The sequence below is a fragment of the Xenopus tropicalis genome, chromosome 9, assembly GCF_000004195.4.
Source record: "Xenopus tropicalis strain Nigerian chromosome 9, UCB_Xtro_10.0, whole genome shotgun sequence".
NCBI lineage: Eukaryota > Metazoa > Chordata > Amphibia > Anura > Pipidae > Xenopus > Xenopus tropicalis.
The window spans coordinates 50140068-50153177 of NC_030685.2; the positions used below are offsets into that span (position 1 = coordinate 50140068).

A 13110-nucleotide genomic window follows, 5' to 3' on the forward strand; every position below is an offset into this window, starting at 1 on the left:
CTATTTGAAAATTGATTTTAAAAGAGAAGGAAAGGCTAAGTCACTTGGGAGTGCCAAAATGTTAGGCTTCCTTCTTCCGCGTTGGTGCATTGCGCATGTGCATTAGAGTGAAAAGCCGAACTTTATTCGCCGCAGAAGAAAAGCGGAATAAGGAAGCGCTCACTACAGGTGCCCCGGGCTGGTGTTGTTTTCTCCTAACAGGGGCACTGGGGGTACAAGGTAAGCGATTAAAGTCTAACATTTTGGCAGAAGTCAATTGACTTGGCAGAAGTCAGTTTCACCTACTGATGCAACTACTACAAGAACCTTGCATGTACCACCAGATCCAAGCTGATGGTAGTTCCAGAATTCCCTTGCAGTGTACTTGCAAGGAATTAATCAGAGCAGATTAAAGGGGTATATTAGGGCTCACTGCAAGTTGCAAAGGAGCAATATGTACCCAAGTACCTTTATTAATAGGTGTTCACTTGTTTAATCATAGATGAGGTTGTCTTTTAAGAGAAAAAAAATCTGTTTTGTTTTTTAACTGTGAAGTGTACTGTCATATCAAATTAGTTTAATAGAAATTACATGTACAGGTAATTTCCCAGAAATGGCTTCATGGAAATGTCCACTTAAACTTTCCCAAACTTGCCCTAAATTGAATTATGTCTATGGACTTTCTGAGTTTTCTTAACAATGTTTCACCAATCGTTCGAGTGGTTTAGTTCAACTGAGTGGTAGGGAATTCCCTGGCATTTAAACCCTTGAGGGTAGTACAGTCACAGATATCCAATCACAATGGTTCCATTGAACTTATTTAGTTAGGTGTTGGCTCAAACTCACAGGTGTGAGAACGTATAATCCAGTTACAATGGTACTATAATTCTCATTGAGGCAGGTGTTTCATGACTGTAAGTGTGAATTGTTGTAAAACCGCCAGGTTAAGGATGTCAAAGCGGCATTGTAAGTTGCTGACAGCAGTGTTGCATGTCCTCCTCTTTTCAGGGATGGTTTTTCCAGTCTTTCTCACTTTTTCAAACCATCTTTGTCAGTCCAAAATATGAACATTGCTGTCCTCAAAGGAGTGTCACTTTTTCTTGAGATGTAGATAGACTACTCAGTCAGTCTGGTACTTTTGCTTGACTTTGATTTTGTTTTGATAAAGACCCCCATGTTTTTGGAGCTGCTTTCAGATGTTTAAATGCTTTTTCTTTAGCCTCTGCATTGGTTGCCACAGTTTTAGACCAATGATGTAGAGTCCTTATAACCCCCAGTTTATGTTTCTGTAAGGAGTACCAGGAGACCGGCGTGCGTTCCTACCTTCAGGCGCGCTGGTCCCTGGCCTCCTCCTGTACAGCGCGCTCCTGCGCGTACTTCTCTTCGGCGCATTCTGACGCGCAATGGCAAGGGGGGCGCGCGCGCATGCGCAATAGCTTTGGGCTCTCCCGGCGCTGCGCGATGACTTCAGCGGACGCACTGACGTCACTTTGGCGCCAAATTCAAACTTTAAAAGTGTTTCCTTGCTTGTTTTCCTTGCCCAAGCTGGTCCTGATTTCCTGGTGCCTTGCTAAGCTTGTTTTGTATCTGATTCTCTGGTTTTTGACTTCTTGCCTGACTTTGACTACGATCCTTGCCGCCTGCCACTGATCGTTGCCTGACCTCGACTCCGATTTCGTCTCATCCCTTTGTACCGCGTTTGAATAGCCTTGGCCGTAAGTAGGATCCCTGCTTCTCCCGCCTCAGAAAGTCCGGGGCCCCAAAAGGGCGTCGGTGAACACCGGGGTCGGCAGGGCTCTCCTGCTTACCTAAGGGGTTATTCCAGGCAGTTACCGGGCTCCTAACCATACAGACTGTAACAGTTTCAGAGGGTGGTGGGAATCAAACAGCAAATACTGATCAGTGTAAGTGGGTTTCCTGTATACTTCAATATCCAGGTACCCCCCTTTTTCATAACTATTGAACAGTTTGCTGTCTTTCATATCTTTTCTTGTGAACTTGATGTTTTTGTCCACCAAGTTTATGTATTCAGTGAAGGATGTGAAGCATGGAGTGGCATGGGAAAACATGCGCATCCTTTAATAAAGCTTCTCCCGCAGAATCCAGCATTGAAATCCATTTTTCAAAAACACAAACTTTTTTTTATATTTAATTTTTAAATTTCACTTGGAGCTAGCCATATTTTTCATTTCCCAGGGTGCCACAGCCATGTGACCTGTGCTCTGATAAACTTCAGTCACGCTTTTTTGCTGTGCTGCAAGTTGGAGTGATATTACCCCCTCCCAGTAGAACAATAGGAAGGGAGCAAGATAGCAGCTCCCAGTAGCTATCAGAATAGCACTCAATAGTAAGAAATCCAAGTCCAGCTTGGGACTCCTCCAGTTACATGGGAGTAGGAGAAACAATAGGTCGTTACCTGAAAGCAGTTCTAATGTTTAGCCCTGGCTCTTTCTGAAAGTTTAGACTCTGCACAGAGATGGCACCTACACAACAATATTACAACTAAAAAAAATATACATTTGTTGGTTCAAGAATACAATTTTAATGGCAGAGTGAATTATTTGCTATGTTAACAGTGTAATTTAGAAATAAAAAGTGTACTATAAAAATCATGATAGTATCCCTTTAATTCTACTACATACTGTATATCATGACTTGGATGAATAGGAATCTTGAAAGACAAGTTGAAATTTAAAGGAGAAGGAAAGGCTAATAAAGAGTTAATCTCAAAATGCAGGCTTACCTTCAGTTGTCTCAATAGTGCCCTTACGTCTCCCCATATATCTCCAGTTCAGATGATCAGAAGCAAAATAGGAAAAAAAAATGCTGAGCTGGGTAGAAAGATTCCCATAATGCATTGCTCTTGTCCAGGACTTGGAGACTTACTATTAAAGGTGGCGCATGCGCACAAGCAGGCGCGCTCCCCCTAGCGTCTGGTTATGAGACGCTATTTGCTATTAGAAGCAGCAGCTGGGGCCATTCCAGGACGCAGCCGGCAGGGGCGGAGAGGCAAGCGAGGAGAGGAGCGGGGGCGAGAGGACGCCCTGGGGCCAACGTTTTAGGCCAGATATTGGTCGGGCATACCCATCGTTCCTGCCCCTACACGGCCCGATAAGCTGCCAAGGGACCGAATTCGGCAACTACAATCGACCCGTGTATGGCCACCTTAAGGCAATGCTGTACTGAAGTTGTTGCTTGTATTTCCATCTTTACTAATTGTATTTTGTCTTTAACAATGTAACAAAATCAAACTAAATCACATAGTTGTGAGATGTGACTGGGCATTTCTGTCAGATCAAACCCACATCAGTTCAGTGTGGTGATTATTGTGTGTCTGGTTTGTTGGGCATCAGATTAGATTGCACAGTGTAAACAAGCGTCCTGATTCCGAGTGACATTAATGGTGACAGTTTCATGCAACCAGTCAGAAACAATGTCTGCCGAGTAGCCTGTCATTAGTTTGTTTTGGCCAGAGAATGCCCAGATGTGTGTTTTCTGGACAAAAACCAATGGCGACAGGCTGTTTCCATTACTACTAATAACAGGCGGCTCTTTCACGTTAGGCCATCTGAAAAACTGTGGCAGACACTTTAATGTGCTTTGAGTCTTATTGGGTTTCTCTGTAAATTCTTTGATAGGCTTTAGAAATTTTACAAGGATATCTGTCAGGTGTGGCTTTTGTTTGTTGGGATAATAAACCATGGTACAGCAAGTCAAATGAATAGCACAGATTTGTGGCTTTATTGTCCTGTTTTGTGTGTTAATACCTATCTTCTGTGTAAGCCTGTTATCTGACCCAGTTCAGAAAGCAATAAAACCTATATCATTAGTTTTGTTGACAAGATGTAATAATATTGTGTTTGTTCAAGCTTCCAAAGATACTTTTTTTTAACAAATCCAGATAAAACATATTATTGATTTTATTCTGCATGTTGTAAGGTTTTTTAGTAAACCCACCATGAATTCAATAGGCAGCTTATAAATCTTCCTGGCTCCCTCCTTCTATATTTTACTCACCCCCTCCATCTCGTTGTCTGTCATTTTCTCACCCCCATCTTTCTGTCTGCAGCTACCATTACCTTCAGAATTATTTTTCTGATGCCCTCTGGGGAAAGGGTAACTGGAATCCAGGGGCTGATCTGACATTATGGTGACACTTTATGATTTTGTATATCTAGCTAGACCAGGGGTGTCAAACGTAATCACATAAGGGGGCCGAAATCTAAAACACAGGCTAAAGCTGGCCATACACGTGGCGATCTGACGATGTTTCCGCCACACACCATTCAGGGCTGAATCGGCAGGTAAGGATGTAGAAACAATAGGATTTCTACCTCCTTCTGCCGATTCAGCGATGAAGGGAGATTTTGGTCAGGCGCCTTCTATGGCGCCCGATCAAAATTTTCAAACTGGTCCGATCGGCGAGTCGGCCGATATCAGCAGCTTCCTGCGATATCGGTCGACTCGCCGACATACCATACACACACCGAATATCGTACGATATTAGCGGTGCGTGTATGGCCACCTTAAGTTGTAGGCCGAATTCTTTATTAAGATACTTAATAGATAGGCAGAATGTAAGTGGACACTTGGAGTACCACTGTGACTGCACAGTCAGGCACAGTAACCGAATTCGGCCCGTGGGCTTTGTGTTTGACACATGTGAGCTAGACAATATGCAGACATTGTTTAACATGAATATGCACAATTAATTTATCTATCTCTAGCTAGATATGTGTAGACATGTTTTTTTGGTTTAAAATTGGGTAGATTTTACATTTTGACATAAATATGTATTCAGTTTGCAAAGGTTGTGTTTTTAACTTTAGGAAAAAGAACACATAAAATACCCCTTATTCAGAAAGATCCAAGTTATTGGAAGAAACAGTAGATACAGTAGATAGATAGATAGATAGATAGATAGATAGATAGATAGATAGATAGATACTGGGCATGCTGGGGGTTGAACGTGCTAGGCATTTGTCATTTTTCATTCTAAAGTAACTATGTAACTAGAAGCTGGTAGTATGTATAGTTTCTTAGCACATTCCTCTTATAATATATATAATATATTTTTGCTTCAGATGTAACAAGAACTAAAGAAAAACAAATTCCATAAGTCACATCAAATTTCATCATGTCTCCCTTTACCTTTCACATTTTATCAGCCATATAATACTGCTTTGGTTGTAAAGAATGAACAAGAAACCCATACTCAGCATGCAAAGCCGCAGGCAGGATTTTCGCTAAACATATGTATATGTGCAGTACTTGCTTCAAACCTGTCATTGCTAATCTACTCTTTGACTGATGCCCTTGTGAAATAAATATGTATCTTAGGGGGAAGGGAGATATTATAGCCCTGATTATGTTAGGGGTTCATATTCTAGACAGAAACCATTTTATATGTAACAGGGGGAGGTGTGCAATTACTAACCTGAATAAAGGAAATATTTAACAACCTTTGATTTCAATAGAGCAATGTTATATCCTTGAGCATTTTTAAAGCATTCCTGCCTTTTTACTAAGCTTTAATTGATACATTAGCTTTCTGTAACAGAAACCTAAATGTTTACATGGAGGGATGAAGTTACTGGAAATGCTAAAATATGATGGCTTATCACTTCTCAAGTAATGCAGAAAACATTTAAAGTTACATTTAGGTGGAATGGAAACTATCCTGATATCTCAAGTTTCAGATTATTGCAGTGTTATCACAAATGCCTATCCAAAACAGTTTTTGTCTGAGCTGCCCACTGTATTTTATTTTTTTCATGGAGTGAAATGCTCATAGTACTTAAGCTTAAGTGCATTGTTTGTCTATAGAATTGTGCAAACACAGAGAATAAACACTGTAATAACTAAATATATAGTAGTTAAGTGCCATATGGCAATCTACCTTATTTTTCGCCCTATAAGACGCTCCGGAATATAAGACGCACCCAATTTTAAAGGTGGAAAATCTAGAAAAAAAAGATTCTGAACCAAATACTGTAGTAAAATATTTTATATCAACTGTATAAAGTTAATTGTCTCTGGGCTCGCACATAATGAGGCTTCCCCCAGGCCCCCCCCCCCAAGCATCCTTCAGCTTCCCCCAGGCCCCCCCCAAGTATCCTTCAGTTTCCCCCAGGCCCCCCCCAAGTATCCTTCAGCTTCCCCCAGGGCCTCCAAGCATCCTCCAGTTCCCCCACAGCACCCCCAGCATTCTTCAGCTTCCCCCAGGGCCCCCAAGCACCTTCCATTTCCCCCCTAACCTCCCCCCAGTGGCCTCTGGCTCCCATGATGTCTTCCTCTCTTCCAACACAATAGGTGCTCTTCCTCAGGAAAAAAACAACAGATTGAAAACCCAAAAACCCATATACACAATATATACCCTAGCCACAAAAATTGGGGCCAAAATGGGTCACAGTAACCATAGAAACCACTGTAAATAAACATAAAAGTAATTATAAGGAAAAGCATGAATGAAAAGTTAAAGAAAACTATATTTTATATCAATATATTTTTTATCATTTTATAGCATTCTTTATTACTGTCATTCTCTGAAATCATGACTGAAATCATTCAAAAAGATAGGGCAGATGATCCCAGGGAAGTAAGAGCAGAGCATTTTCCCCAGATGCATACCCCATGATACACCAGCTATTGAGAGCCAGGAAGAAGGAATTTGTCCAATGAATTTAGCCTGATTTAGCCTGGAATAGGGATACTTACAGGCCAATCTGTTCCAGTGCCTTGCTCCAATCCTACCTTACCTGGCTGTGGTCTTTACACCAGAGGTTCAGCAGCCCTATAACAGTAACAATCTATGCCTTCAGAGCTGTTCAGGGCAGCTCCCTATTTTCTGATCACCATTTTATGACACTTGTGACACTGCACAAGCCTGTGAACTGGGCTGCTGTTAAAAAGATAAGTTTAGAAATCACTGGAAATCATCAAAATAATAAAAAAGATTATTAATCAGTTTTGATGCAATATCATTTGATAGTTAATTGCTAATCATTCTTGTATTATATTTTTTTATTGTGATATAGTCCATTAGTGTAGGTATCCAACAGCAGCAATTCATGTTATTTGATGACTATATTGCATATGCAATATAGAAAAATAACAATACTGAGGTGGTAGGCTTGCTGGTAATAAATGTAACTTACCATTTGTAGCCTAATTCTAGGTTAAGCTATAGTTCTCCTTTAAAGTTACATGTAGCATGTACTGCCTTTCTTTCTAATCCCCTTCTTGTCTTCTTATTTTTTTTTTACGCCATGGCACACAGAGCATTTCCTCCACTTCTCTTAGCATACATTTTTTTTCTGCAGGCTGAGAGAAGCTGATCCGCTCCCTTATGCAGGTCTGTGTAAGGGAGCTGAAAAGTACAGCTTCCGCTTGAGTGCAGGTACGCAGAGCGGAGCAGAGGTTGGCCCAAAATGCCTTCTTTTGCACTTTTGGCCCAGCCACCACTACGCACTATGTACCAGCACTCATGTGGAAGCTGTACTTTTCAGCAGATCCGCTTCTCTCAGCCTGAAGAAAAAACACAGGCTGAGAGAAATAGAGATGTTCTGTGTGCCTAAAGCCTTAACTTATGCAGCATTGACTGGGGTAAATATTTAGTAAGCTCAGATATAATAACCTTATGCAAATAACATTTCTTCTCTGTTTATAATTGTAATGAGAACTACTATGTTGTTGCCTCCACAGAGGTATGCTTTACAACTGTGCACAGGCCGCAGTAGCTTCCCATCCCTTGTGTCCATAATGATGCAATTTTTTAGATGTAGAAGAAAGCAATATGGCTGCCATCATTAGTGTGCGTGCGTGTGTGTGTGTATATATATAGTTATGCAAATTAGGACTCCCCTATGCACACAATGGTATAGTTCCATTTTATACAGTATGTTTTTTTTGTACTTACGCTTATGTAAGTAACAGTTAATATGAGCCTTGACCATACTGATGACCTGATCAGTTCCCGTGCAAATGGCTTGGTTATTTAAGAGTGAGCCTTAGGATTCTAATAGATACAGTTATTGTAGAAGAGTTACATTATAATTCTCTTTTCAAACATTCTCAGCACTGCCTAATTGATAGTACAGTCAGCACCCTGTTAATTGACATCCTAATGAAATCTTGTGCATTAGATTGGAGGGGAGAATATAACTTTTGTAGCCGTTCCTGAGATATTCAGGCTTTCAGGGAGAACATTAAGGGAGGTGGAAGTACTCAGTCTGAGACTAATGGATCTTCAACAGATGGCTCAGAAATCAGAGGCAAGCAGAAGGTGCAGGGGTGGGGGGAGAGGTAAATAATCATCAAATTCATAGTATTTGGAGGAAGTCTCATAGGAGATGAGATTTTTGATCTGGAGAGTAATCTAATTTTCTTTAATATTAGTGGGGAAAAAATGTTTGCTGATTAATGTGATAATTGGGAAAAGAGCCCTAAATACACCTTAATGTGGAAACAATAAGTGTTTTACTGTGATTTGTGAAGTAGCAGCTATAGTGCTGCTCCAAGTATACAAGCAGTTCATCTTTTGTAACTTTGTGTGTTTGTCATAGATAGATAGATGGATGTTGATGGCATTTGCTCCCTCTGTTGCCCCTATGGTTTCTTAAAGGAAAACGATATTCCAGTAAATATTGCTCTTTTACATCTTTTCCCTTGATTCACCATTTAGTGAGGGTCTGTGTGCTCCCTCAGAGATCACATTACCAGAAATAATGCAGCTCTAACTGTAACAGGAAGAAGTGTGGAAGCAAAAGAAGGAGCTCTGTCCATCAATTAGCTGATGTGACCTAGCATGTATGTGTGCCTTGGCTTGTGGCTCGTGAATTTTATGATCCCAGGAAACGGCCCTTAATTTTTAAAATGGCAAATTTCAGTTTAGAATTACGCTCTTGCACATACAGGTATGGGATCCCTTATCTGGAAACCTGTTATCCAGAAGGTTTCAAATTACGGAAAACCCATCTCCCATAGACTCCATTATAAGCAAATAATTCTAATTTTAAAAAATTAAAATAATTAAAGGTTAAAAATGATTCCCCCTTTCCCTGTAGTAATAATAAAACTGTACCTTGTACTAGATCCCAACTGAGATATAATCAATCCTTATTGGGGGCAAAACAATCCTATTGGGTTTATTTAATGTTTAAATAATATTTTAGTAGACTTAAGGTATGGTGATTAAAGTGTATGGATGGAGCTCAGAACTGCAAATGAAAGAGAACAATGTGAATATTCTACTCTATGAATCCTCACATTTTTCCATTTTCCATTTTTTTAATTTAAAGAATGCTTTAAAGACAGATGAGCTAGTTTTCCTAAAACTTACAATAATGATTAAACCACAGTGTCACTTGGCAAAATTTGCAAGTATCCTGAGGGCAAGGCTCAAAAGCTATTTGCATATGGTGCCTATAAGCACAACTATTGGGGTAATGTATAAACACTGGGCAGTAACCAATGACAACCAATCAGACTTTCATCATTCTTATTGCAGCTGGCTGAAGAAAGCTAATCACTGATTGGTTACTATGGGTGCAAATTTGGTCAGTGTTTATAAGTGTGGGCTAGGCATCCCCGGGCGTTCCTCTCCCCTGCATATAAATCAGCACATACAGAGAAGGACCATCAGAAGATGCTAGGTTCAATTGAGCCCTGTACCTGCCTTTTACCAAAGACAGATATTAAGTACAGGGCTCCAATGTGCCTATGTGAGTGACTCTGCACCTTGCATCAGATTTTTAATCCAGTACAAGGCGCAGATCACAGATTGCACCTTCCACTGGTACCAGAGCAAATGCTTTGTAGTGTATATAGATGCTATACACTAGGTTACATATATTTTGGCATGACAATACTGCAAATCCGCAGTCCCGGATTCTTACTGAAAAGTCCCTCATTTCCCTTTGATCTCCTGTACTGTGCTTAAAAAGATACAGAGTTTCTCAAACTTAATTAAAAAAGTAGCTATTGGCAGAGAGCCCAGAAAACTTAACAAACTACACCTGCACTTAGATACAATTGTAACTAATAAGCTAAATAGGTCTCTTGAGGGAACTGAGACTTGTAGCTTACAGGCAATTCCACCTTTTTTAGCAAAACTGTAATAACACATAAAATAAGACCCCAAAACCCCAGAAATGTGTCCAAACTTTAAATAACCTGCCAAATTTTGTAAAAATTAGAGTGTTATTTAGGGGGTGTGGTCATAAAATGGGCGTGGTTAAAATATTTTCACTGCGCTACACATGGCATTTTATTATGCGGTGTAAAATTAAATTCACCAAAAAAATGGTCTAAAAAGCTGTGTAAAATAAATGAAGTTCCCTTTCCAAACACCATATTTTATGTCGCTATTTTACATAAATTCTGGCGAAAGAAAAAACGCATAAAAAAAATTACACCAATTTTGCGCCATTTTTTACACTGTGAAGCCTGCCGGTGTGTGGCATGCTGTGTTTTTAACACAGCATAATAAATCTGCCACTTTGTGTATTGGGAAATGATACCTAGAGAGCAGGAGATAACCATATTAGGTCTCTATCGTTAATGACAGATAGTGAATAGATTTTCTGTGTGTTTGGGGTGTCTGATGTTAGTCCAACCTGTGTGTAAGGTGACTTAGTGTAACCCCTTGTAGCCATGTACCAGGGTCACGTATGACTGAAAGTGCCGTTTTTGTGACAAATATGTGTTGGCCTTTGTGTGCATGTGTGTGTCCCATATCAATTCACATATAAGCATTAATTTTAGGTATTATAATCCTTAAATTGAATGGTAACAATTGCTTCCAAATTCAGAATACTTCTGGCTGTTAAATGGTTTATGATGATAAAAACATGTACTAAATGTTTTTTCTTCTGCCTTTCCTTTATCTGCAGGTGTTTTTCAAGGTCTGATCACCTTGCCCTTCACATGAAGAGACATATTTAAAGACATTCATAATAAAGATGGCATCCCAGCCTTGAACAGACCATGGATTGCAGTTGGCACTCATGGTTATGCAGGAGAACACTGTCACATGTAAAACTCTGTACACAAAATCCAAATCAAATGTTCATGCACCGTCACATTCATGCATATAACATCTGTTTGTTCTGCCTTACCCCCAGCCTAAGTGAGAAAGGCATGGAAGGATGGAGATTTGAATGATTGAGGATCTACAAAATCCTAAGCAGTTGTTTTTTGGGTGCTCTTATATGTCTCACCAAGGAAATCAAGAGAACAAGACATCTTTGCAAGCGAACAGTAGATTTGGGAGGCTCTGAAGAACTCAATTTATTGCATCTCAGAAGCTGCTAAAATCCACTTTCGGGTTGCTTGTTGTAGCACTAAATATTTTGTTTTAAAACTTTATGAGGTTAAAAATGATGGATTTCGACTAGGAAACCAAATCTCAGTCCATGAGCCTTCTGCTTCATGTGCGTGAATCTGAAGACTATTAAAAAAATGTCCTATTTCTATTAGGATCCGGCTACATGGTCCTCTGTAGTTTTACCTGAATATGGAGCTTTTAAACCCCTTTTTAACTCAATGCCATAGGCCTTACTGGCAGTAAACAGGTGAAGTTCCAAGCATGACCAAGGTTCTGCAATAGTTTGGTCTAAATTTATACAGAACTCTTGAATGGTAAAACATTTATATCCCCTCATTCCCTTAATTTATTTATTTTGTACTTATTTCGGCTGTGGCACACCTTATGCACTAGTGACTTTTAAAGCCGCTAACACTGACTGAGTGGGATCGAAATGATTAAAACCAGAGTGTCCTAACTACCAGTGTGCGCACTTCCAAAGGTTACAGACCTTACCCTTTTTGTTTTGTCACAGTAACCTTTTTACTTGTGTTTAATTTAAACAGGCTCAATGAGAAACATTGTTCATTTACAGTACACTCTCTCGTTGGACATTTATCTTATTAAACTTCTTGCTCTCTGTCTGGACACTTTTAGCTTGGATTGGACCAGCAATTTAGACTTGACTTCTCATGTCAATGGGCTGTAAGCCGTCTCCAACTGAACTTTCCAAAATTGTGCTTGATTAGTGATTTTTAATCCTAACAATATAACTAGTTAGAAACTTGATGTTATTTCGAGAGCAGCTGCATTTTTGTACTAAATATTTTGTTTCAGTGTCTAACACCAACAAAAAGCCAAATATATAAATCCATACAACACTGGATATTGGAGGACACCTTAAAGTACAGTAAGTTGACTTTGCGGGATTGACTCATTAATGATCGACTACCTTGAATACCAAGGTCATTATTAGGATGCTCTTAAATTAGTTAAGAGCTCAGAAATCTGTAAACTTAGTGGATATCATTTCCATTGGTGATTTTTTTACAGGGTTACAGTAAAATAGCTGTAAGTTCATTGTGATCTCATGTTAGTAATATCTTAGGGTCACAAAACAACTTTACGTACCTGTCAAAATCAGTAATTTTCTGATATTTTTAAAATGGCCCGAAATCCATCACAATCAGGAAATTCATGTACATACTACTATGCTGTCGCTAGTCTCTAGAGACTGCCAATCGTATCATATCAAGTGGTCAATTCAAGTAGTTGTGGAGGGGGATAGGTTGTCTATTTTGTATATTTTGGGACCATCCCTAAACAACTAGTAAAATTGCACATTTGGTCCCACTGTGTCCCTGATGAACGCAGCTCTTTTATCCCAGCCAACTAGCATATTTTTAACTTGTTTTGACTCCTTGACTGTTAAACAGAAAACAAAAAAAAAGTATAAAAAGAAAAAAAGTGGTATAAAAAATAAAAAAAAAAACTAAAATTTAAAAAAGGACAAAAAGTAAATATTTGAAAAATAAAACTGAAGGGATAGACTGATAACTTAAAGAGCAGCGTTGGCACTTGGGGTTTAAGCCATTAACTGCCAAAGGGACTAGCAGTGCTATCACACCCTCAGGCTGTTAAATGGATTTTAACCTCCCCTTTAATATTGAGATATAGAACCTGCCTATTGATAGGTCATTTTCTTTTCTCACTGAATTCTTTCTTTATATTCTCATTATTTTATTGTTGGTGGTGAGGCGTTGAAAAATGTACATGATCAGAGACCAAAATCTAAGACCATTTTAGGTGTTCCGAAGATCCTTATG

At 39.4% G+C, this 13110-nt stretch overlaps 1 protein-coding gene across 1 annotated transcript in view; it reads left to right on the top strand.

Moving 5' to 3' along the window:
* Positions 1-12724, top strand: part of klf7 (Kruppel-like factor 7 (ubiquitous)) — a 74197-nt gene extending 61473 nt beyond the window's left edge. Inside the window, 1 exon segment of the mRNA NM_001079466.1 lies at positions 10872-12724. Coding sequence (NP_001072934.1) covers positions 10872-10923 — 52 coding nt within the window. The 3' untranslated portion in view covers positions 10924-12724.
* Positions 12725-13110: the final 386 nt, after the last annotated feature.